This window comes from Aotus nancymaae, unplaced genomic scaffold (genome assembly GCF_030222135.1).
Source record: "Aotus nancymaae isolate 86718 unplaced genomic scaffold, 86718_ANA_hifiasm-v0.15.2.pri h1tg000108l, whole genome shotgun sequence".
NCBI classification, from domain to species: Eukaryota; Metazoa; Chordata; class Mammalia; order Primates; family Aotidae; genus Aotus; species Aotus nancymaae.
In genome coordinates this window covers 29,520,262-29,529,934 of record NW_026988523.1, presented here as the reverse complement: position 1 = coordinate 29,529,934, position 9,673 = coordinate 29,520,262, and the positions used below count along the sequence as shown (strand labels likewise).

Below are 9,673 nucleotides of genomic sequence, written 5' to 3'. Positions count from 1 at the left end.
TCAAACAGGTAAGGGAGTTTAGGAATTTGAACGCTTTCAGCGTTAAATAATTCTTAAGCCAAAACTGGCACATTTGGAGGTAGCATATTCTGATCCCCTTAAAGAGGGAACTACATAAACACCATATCTCTGATTCTGCCCAGGGTCCTGTGCCCTCTGGCACCAGGAATCACCAGTTCTCTCTGCCTTGTTTTGTGGTTGTTTTCTCATGCTGCTATTAGGTTATCTCTTTTCCACTAGTGTTTAAAAGCAATGAAATGCAGGAAGTTTTCCTTTTACATACTATTATTGAGCTTATACTGGTCACTGAACTAAATGTCAGTTTACAAAAAAGAATAAACAAAAATCACTAAGGAATACACAGACAAAACGGTGGAGTACTAAGACGTAAAGAGATATGAAATAATGTGATAGATTCTGCGAGAGATACTAAACAGTCAGAAAAGGGCATGTTTCTTCTATGTCCTGAAGCAGCCAAGGGAGAGGAAGATATGTGTTGCCAATGCTGGGTGTTGGTTTAGGCAGGTAGATGCTGTGATGCGCGGTGGAACCGTTCAACAGGCAGACTTGAGAACCAGCTTTATGCGGAAAGAGAGAGAGACTGCTCTGTCATCCTCCGTGCGTCACACCCTGGAGATTCTAAGTTTAAACATTTTGATTTGGGGAGATTTAGAGTTTTGAGCCTAAAATGACTGAAGAGCCACCAGGTGGGTCTAAATGTTTCGAGTCTAGAAGTCTGAATATAGATTCAAGACTTATGAGCATATAGGTGGAGCCAAGGGAGATTAAACAGGGCACAGAAGTTATTAAAAATACTCTTCGGAAACAAATCCCCAACAAAACACGATTCTTTCAGCGGAAACCAGGACATTTTCTCAGACTCCCCCACAGAGGGCCCTGATAAAGTAATAAACATGTTAACAGTTAAGAACCCCAACCAATTTCATAGCGCAGTTTCTGGTAATTACTCTCAGTGTGGAGCGGATAGTCCTCTAGCAAGACCCAATTTGGCAAACTGCTGGCTCCATGTGGGGCCTCCACGGGCCACAGCGGGGCACTAAATCCTGGCTGAGAGCAAAGGCCGATTTAGAGGATCTGCAGAAAAGGGATGCACAGAACATGCCCCAGTCTTCCCTGTGCTTGTAGCAGGCCCTCCATATACGCCGGTTCCTCAAGATCGAAAGTATCAAACAAATGAATTGTTTTAAAACCCAGTACAACAAAAGATAGTAAAAACAAAAGCAGTATAACAGTTGCTTACACAGCATTTGCACTGGGTTAGGTGTTATAAAGTAATTTAGAGACTATTTACAGTACACGGGAGGTTGTGCCTAGTTACATGCGAATCCTACGCCATTTTCTACACGGGACTTGAGCATCCTGGACTTTGGTGTCGGCGGGAGCCCTGGAACCAATCAATCCCCCTCAGATACCGAGAACTGTTTTGCTTCTCCCAGCACGGCTCTGACTGACACTGTGTTGGGATTCGCTGACCTGCACGAGAAAGCTCGGCAGCGTGCTGAGACCAGTTCTCCCAGGACCAGATCTCTCCCGGGTGAGCGAAAACAGAGCGGCTCGGTCCAACAAAACAGAGCCTAGGGCCGGGACTTATGGCGAACCCGCCCCCTCCCGCCGTCCCCTGGCGCACGGATCTCCGGCACCGCTGCTCTTGAGGTCGCCTCTCGCGTGTCCGCCTCGTCGTCGGAACGGCGCTTCCTGCAATTTTGCATAAGCACGGCTGGGAATCCGTTCGTCGGGATTAAATGCTGAGCTGGCGCGCTCCTGCCGGTCTCTGGCCTCGGTTTGCTCTTCCTGGGGCTCCCTGCAGACCTTTCCCTTAGCCTCCGTGCAGTGCCTTCCGGGCGTCCCCAGACCAGACACAGGCCAAAGCCACCGCAGAATCCGGACGCCGCGGGATGGGATCTGAATTCTCCCGGGGACGAGGGGGGGGAGGGGGAAGGGTGAGAGTGAGAAGGATCTGAGAAGGAAGAAGAGGAACACAAAAGAAATGACGAAATGTCGAGAGGGCGGGGACAATTGAGAACGCTTCCCGCCGGCGCGCTTTCGGTTTTCAATCTGGTCCGATAGTCTTGTATATCAGGGGAAGGCGGCCCTCGCCCTGACAGAAGCTGTCTTCCCGGCTGCAGCGGTCATGTCTGGCAGAGGAAAGGGCGGAAAAGGCCTAGGCAAAGGGGGCGCTAAGCGCCACCGCAAGGTCTTGAGGGACAACATCCAGGGCATCACCAAGCCGGCGATCCGGCGTCTAGCTCGGCGTGGCGGCGTTAAGCGGATCTCCGGCCTGATTTACGAGGAGACCCGCGGTGTGCTGAAGGTGTTCCTGGAGAACGTGATTCGGGACGCGGTCACCTACACGGAGCACGCCAAGCGCAAGACCGTCACGGCCATGGATGTGGTGTACGCGCTCAAGCGCCAGGGGCGCACCCTGTACGGCTTTGGAGGCTAGGCCGCCGCTCCGGCTTTGCACGTTTCCATCCCAAAGGCCCTTTTTAGGGCCGACCACTTGCTCATCTGAGGAGCTGAGCACTTGACTAAGTACAACAGTAACTATGTTGGAACGTAACTTTGCCAGTGGGGTGACAAGCGGATCTCAAGTTAACAGAAAGCTGGTGTCCATAGAACTCGCAGCCTTAAAGGACTTAATGGTTGGTTGACCTTTTGCTTGCCTGGGCTTATTTTGCCCGTTTTCGATGTGAAAGGTTGAATGCTCTAGGTTTTCAGCGCTGCTTTTTCGGTTCGCTCTTGTGCAGTGTAGGCACACCTGGGGGAAACGTAATTTGCACTGGCAATTTAAACGTCCCTTGCTGTGTAATCTCACTCTATTAGCTCAGGCAAAGTGGGGAAAGTAGCCTTAGATCTTCAGTCCAGAGATGCCGGCTCTCACCTGATCCGTTCAGGTTTTGTCAGTTAACCTTTTTGGGCTTCATTTTCCCCTCTGCATAACCAGCGGGTGGACTACGTGGCTATGTAAGGGTCCATTCGTGTTATATGGCATCGTCGCACACGGTCTCAGCTCACTTCAAATAAAAGTGTGAGTTTGCAGAACCAGATCTAATTATCAATCTTAGTACAGTTGAAAAACGCGTTTCTGGCAAGTTAGTGCCCAGTGCCTGAAAAGTATCATTTCCTATGTTCAATAAAAAGGCCCCTTAACTTAATCAAGGACCTGTGAGATGACCGTCTCGGTTGTGGCATTGCAACGATATAGATGCAGAGACATTTTAATAGGATCCTTCTATAAAAGTGACTCAAGGATATGATCGTCAAGCAACTTCAAGGAACAGGTCATCCAGGTATGTGGCTTCTACCCCTTAGGGCCTCTTGTAGCTTACAATGAGAGACCTGCAGAAACGTGCCCACCATCAATACAGAAAGTGCAATTCAGTTTTGACAAGGCAAAAGACAATTACCCTATATCAGCATGGCCTAGATCACAGAAAGCTGTTCTCTACACTACCACCTTGAGGTTGCCCTAATTTGGATTGAAATGTGGGTTCCCATTTCTAATCCCTAAATTTATAGTTTTGCAGCCATTGCATTGCCCGTAAATTTATTTATTTATTTATTTCATTATTATTATTATTTGCATTCTAGGCCTATGATTTTACATGGAAATTGGACGGTGTATGTATTTGAGAGAATAAATTCTGTCAGCTCCCAAACGATAAACCAGTAGTTGCTTTATTGGTCTTCAGACGTGGCTGCTCTCATCAGCATCAAACACTTGAGAATGAACTAGGCTTAAAATATAGTACTTAGCAATCGGGTTGCCAGCAAAGCAGCAGATGCGAGACTTGCCCTCCAGGAGCTTAGCATCAGAACGGAGAAGAGAAATAAGTGCATAATATGTAGGCGACATAAATCCATACCAGTACGCATTTAGGAGTAAATGGCAAATCCAAGGGTAAGAGGCCATACGTATTCAATATGATGAGAAATTTAGACAATACTATAGGAGCCCAAATGCTACAGATGTCACTGGCTGCTGGGAAACGAGGGAAAACTTGTCCATGGACGTGGGGGTTTGTGTCGGACTCCGCATAGAGAGCAGAATGCTTGCTATCCTACTGGCGAGTTATCTGTCCATTGCCTGAAAAGTATCATTTCCTGCGTGCAATAAAAAGGCCCGTTATGAGACTTGAGCTACATAATAAAGGGGACGGGGGCAGGGAGGAAGTGGCAAGAATAACATTTGTGAAGCTGTCCAGGTTTTTTTTTTTTTTTTTTTTTTTTTTTTTTTTGAGACAGAGTTTCGCTCTTGTTACCCAGGCTGGAGTGTAATGGCGCGATCTCGGCTCACCGCAACCTCCGCCTCCTGGGTTCAGGCAATTCTCCTGCCTCAGCCTCCTGAGTAGCTGGGATTACAGGCACGCGCCACCATGCCCAGTTAATTTTTTGTATTTTTAGTAGAGACGGGGTTTCACCATGTTGACCAGGATGGTCTCGATCTCTTGACCTCGTGATCCACCCGCCTCGGCCTCCCAAAGTGCTGGGATTACAGGCATGAGCCACCGCGCCCGGCGAGAAATAGAGGTTTTAATGCTCTGGATGTTTCCTTTTCCCTTTAAAATCTGACCTGTGATTTCCAGCATTGCTATTTGAAATATCGCTGATGTTTTTAACTTTAAAGGCAATGCCGGTGAATATATTCTGATCCTCACCAAGATCCACTAAAGAAGGAGATAAAATTTGAAGAGAAATAAAAGAAGAAAGAAAGGGAGTGGGGTGGAAAACATCCATTATTTGAATTAGCGTAGCCTCTCATCCATCCAACAATGGAAAACACCTCCACTGTTCTCAAAGTGTAGCCTCTCATCTAGCAGTATTGATCACCTGAGCTAAAAAATCTTGGGCCCCACTGAATGAGACACTGAGGGATGAGACCGTGTAATTGGTACTTTAAAAAAGCCCTCCTGGTGATTCTGATACACATTAAAGTTTGAAAACCACTGATGTAGATAACAGCTCTTCTTTCTTTCTTTCTTTCTTTTTTTTTTTTTTCTATTTTTTTGAGATGGAGTCTCACTCTGTCACCCAGGCTGGAGTGCAGTGGTGCAATCTTGGCTCACTGCAACCTCCACCTCCTGGGTTCAAGCGATTTTCCAGCCTCACTCTCCCAAGTAGCAGGGATTACAGGTGCCACCACCATGCTGGGCTAATTTTTGTAGTTTTAGTAGAGCCGAGGTTTTGTCACGTTGGTCAGGCTGTCTGGAACTCCTGACCTCAGGTGATCCACCCGCCTTAGCCTCCCAAAGTGCTGGGATCACTGCACCCGGCCTCTTTTTTCTCTCTCTCTCTCTCTGTATTATTATTATTATTATTTGAGACAGAGTTTCGCTTTTGTTACCCAGGCTGGAGTGCAATGGCGCGATCTCGGCTCACCGCAACCTCCGCCTCCTGGGTTCAGGCAATTCTCCTGCCTCAGCCTCCTGAGTAGCTGGGATTACAGGCACACGCCACCACGCCCAGGTAATTTTTTGTATTTTTAGTAGAGACGGGGTTTCACCATGTTGACCAGGATGGTCTCGATCCTTTGACCTCGTGATCCACCCACCTCGGCCTCCCAAAGTCCTGGGATTACAGGTGTGAGCCACCGCGCCCGGCTCTCTCTCTCTTTTAAACAGTTTTTGTTTTAATGAAAAAGGATTTAGAATCTGAACATATGTTGCCCAGATGTTTTCCAAATGTTAAAATTTGCTTTCTTTGACGGAAAAGAAACCATATGGATGATCCTAATACATTTCTTGTAGCAAGAAAACATAGACGGAAAAAGGTAAAACAGCCTTTGTTTCTTCAAAGAATTTGGGGCAAACAGAAAAGATGTATGAATGAAAAACATAGCCAGCTTGTTTTACTAAATATCAGTTTGTACTTCTAATAGTACTTAAGTTCATAATTAATGGATGTGTTTTCTTTTTTCTTCCAAGATTTCTCACCGTATACATCTGTATAGTGACGTTAGTACTCGCCCTTGCTCCCACCATGTCAAGTCCACCACATACTATTATGGTATAGACGTGGCTAAATCCTCCATCAGCTGTCAGCCCCCGAACATTGCCAAGTCACAGAATACGCAGCTATGTATGCTTTTACATTAATAAAAGCCCCTTTTTCTGAACCATCTGTAACATTGAAGGATATAATGCTATTTTTAGCCATCTATAACAGCAAGGCATATAATTTCTCTCTTTGATTTGCTCCCAAAATAACTTCCTTCCCATTTCAATCCTTCGGTAGCCCAGGTGCTCTCCATGAGCCAGCTTCTGGCTGCCACCTCCTTCCCTCCCTAGATGGATTCAAGACTTCCACTCAAATATATACAAATGATTATAAAGTCCAGTCTGTGGTCTACTCCCATTACCACGGTCATAGAGGCACTTGCATGTCCCACTGGCTAATCAAACTTCACCATGGATCGATTTGAAGTCTTTTTTCCCTTTACTGGCTCCTTACCTCTCTGAGTAGCTCATCTTTTACTATATTCTTATTCTCGTTGTTTGCAACCTCTTACTCTGTACTTCATACTCCAGCCAGTGATGTACAGGTTAGTTCCTTGCTTGAGCCAAAGGAACTGAACTGTAATTTATGCAGAATGTTGCTAGTACACATAAATACGTATAAATATATAATTGTCAGGAAAAATGCTCACGAAAATTTAAGAATGATTTATAAGTGTTTATCTTCATTGAACATTTCTAATAGTTTGCTTTTCTTAAAATAAGCGTGAATATAATTTTCCCCAAAATGATCAGAAGTTAGGTAGATAGGTGATCTGAAGTATACAAACCATGAGAAATCCTACCTTTGTCAAAGTTAAATTTTCACATCTTTAGTGTTACTGAGAATGTTATTATTTTTTTTCAAGATGGAATCTTGCCGTTGTCACCCAGGCTGGAGTATAATGGCGCCATCTCGGCTCACTGCAACTTCTGCCTCCCGGGTTCCAGTGATTTTCCTGCCTCGACCTCCCAAGTGGCTGGAATTACAGGTGACCACCACCATGCCCAGCTAATTTGTATATTTTTAGTGGAGACCAGGTTTCACTACATTGGCTAGGCTTGTCTCGAACTCCTGACCTCATGTGATCAGCCTGCCTCGGCCTCCCAAAGTGCTGGGATTACAGGCATGAGCCACCACACCCAGCCGATTACTGACAATTCCTGCCTTTGTCACAGGATCATTTTAGGGATCAAACGAAAAGTTCTATGTGAAAAAAAAATGAGGCCATGAAGTGATATAGAAACCAAAGGTGATGTGTTTATCGCCTTTCCCACTCAATGTAGTTTCCTTTTTTTTTTTTTTTTTTTTTTCTTTTGAGACAGGGTTTCACTGTACTTAAGGTGACCAGGTAAGGAAGGGAAGGGGTATTAGGATAAGAGAGGGCAGAAACAAGGAGGGCCCAAAGAGATGAGGGCAAAGAAGAGCAAGGGAAGGCTCACAGGGCTGACTCTTGAAGAATGGGGTTTTTTTAGGGTCACAGAGACGGGGAAGACATTCTGCACAGAAACAGAACGTGTGACGATATTGTATGCTTGGAGATTGCAGATGCCGTGTGGGGCTAGAACATTCTCGTTCAGCTGCAAAAACATCTGAAACCTGAGAAGGCTGTGGGAAACATGAGGAACTAGATGTGTGATACTTTGAGTTTTTCTAACTTAGCAACTGCTAATAGAGTAGCAAAAATTAATGGGGCGCTTGTTCTGCACCAAATACTGTGCAAGGTCTTTTTTTAAGACATGGGGTCTCACTGCTGTCACTGAGGCTTGAAGTGTGGTGGCACGGTCACAGCTCACCATAGCCTCGAACTCCTGGCCTCTAGCAGTCCTCTTGCCTCAGCCTCCTGAGTCACCGGGATTATAGGCATGAGCCACCGCACATGGCTTGTGCTAGGTACTTTACAGAAATTGTCACTTTTACTATTTCCAACAAAACTATGAGCAAGTTACTGCTACCCCATTTTACAGACGGGAAAAGTTAGGCCTATGGAGATCTGCCACCTGATCTCCTACTCGGTCCCGCGGCTGTGCTTGCGTTCTCGCGGGTCTGTGTCCTAGTCCCTCTGGCCATGCCTGAGCCTGCAAATCCGCATGACAAATCCTTAAGTCATGCACCTGTTTACATGGAAAAGGTTGGGATTCAAACTTGATTTTGTCCAACTCGAGTCCTTCCCGGTTATTAGCCTCCAGTGCTCTGAATTGCCACGCAAAGGAATGTTAACTTCATCCTGAAGGGAATGGGAAGGTCGTAGAAAAATTTTAAGCATGAAAGTGAGAGGCTCAAAACAACAAAAAGCAAACAAAAAACAAAACCCTCATTTTTTTAAAGGTAGCTCTCATAGAGTGGAAGCTCAGTGGCAGGGCAGAAAGACCAGCCTGACTAACCTACTAGACCAGAGCTGGCGAGGGCTTCAGTTGAGGTATGGTCATGGGAGGATGGAGAAAAGGTGATACAACTGAAAGTCGGAAGGTAGATTTAGTAACATTTGGAACTCACGGGATTTGGACAGAGGACAAGAGGAAGGGACACCAGACCAGTAGAGATGGAGGTAATGATGGTGTGTTCCATGAAGATGGAGAATGTGGAAAGAAACAAATCGGGTTGGAAAGCAAGATGATGCATGAGGTTTTGGAAATAAGCTGGGTTTGAAGTGCCTAGTATCCATCCAGAGGGACCCATCTGCCAGGCAGAAACATTGGTGTAGCCAGGCACGGTGGCTCACATCTATAATCCCAGCATTTTGGGAGGCCAAGGCGGGATGGCTTGAGCCCAGGACTTCGAGACCAGCCTGGGCAATGAAGTGAGACCTTGTCTCTACAAAAAGAATTAAAAAACTAACCCAGTCATGGTAGTGTATGCCTGTAGTCCCAGCTACTCAGACGGCTGAGGTGGGAGAATCGCTGAGCCGAGTCCAAAACTGCAGTGAGCTTTGATTGTGCTACTGCACTCCAGCCTGATGAGTGAGGCCGTTTCACTCTCTCTCTCTCTCTCTCTCTCTCTCTCTCTCTCTCTCTCTCTCTCTCTCTCTTTCTCACACACACACACGCTGTAGAGATCAGGATAGGGTCTCTTCAGATTAACAAAAGCCCGCCAGCACCCCGTTCCTCCGACAATTCTGGCTTACGGGCAGGATATGGGGGTCACCACTGTGCTGGTGGAGGTGGTGCGGGCCTCACCGACACCCGACCGGCACCCCAGCACAGTTCTCTGCACGTTTGCCCCCAGAACCCCGGCAAGGCCGAGGTGGCGAATTCCCTCCGTAGCCGGGCGGCCGCGCCCACCGGGCGAGGTGGGTTTGGGCGCGAAGCCAAGTCGTGTAGCACTCCACCTCCGCAAAGGCCAGGTGCTGTCCCTGAGTGTCCCTTGGACGCGGGCCCGACGCGCCTCTCCTTTCCCCGCTACCCAGCCAACGCTGTGTCACCGTCAAGCGCGGGAAGAGCCGGGACGCCAAAGACCGCAGGCCGGCGCCGCCCAGGAAGGCGGTCGCCGCCCGGCCAGGATAGCTGACCTAAGTTGGCAAAGCTCAGGATGGCACCGCAGCCAGGGCAGCCGACTTGACACCCGACCCTGGGTTTTCTGGGAACCCAGTTTGAAATGCTTTCCCCGCCCTTAATGCCAGAGGAGCACGGAGGGCAAGCGGTACAGCCTCTTCCAAGTG

General features: G+C 47.3%; 1 protein-coding gene across 3 annotated transcripts; it reads left to right on the top strand.

The window, feature by feature from the left end:
- Positions 1–1,935: 1,935 nt before the first annotated feature.
- On the top strand, positions 1,936–9,099 carry LOC105709928 (histone H4). Of its 3 annotated transcripts, none has more exons than XM_064370534.1 (2): positions 1,936–3,311; positions 6,884–9,099. In XM_064370534.1, the coding sequence occupies exon 1, from the start codon at positions 2,153–2,155 to the stop codon at positions 2,462–2,464; it is 312 nt and encodes a 103-aa protein (XP_064226604.1). In that variant the 5' UTR covers positions 1,936–2,152; the 3' UTR covers positions 2,465–3,311; positions 6,884–9,099. The 3 variants fall into 3 exon arrangements, with proteins under 3 accessions (XP_064226604.1, XP_064226603.1, XP_012297535.1); XM_064370533.1 differs by lacking the exon at positions 6,884–9,099 and adding an exon at positions 5,946–6,867; XM_012442112.2 differs by lacking the exon at positions 6,884–9,099 and adding an exon at positions 3,613–4,221.
- The last annotated feature ends 574 nt before the right edge of the window (positions 9,100–9,673 follow it).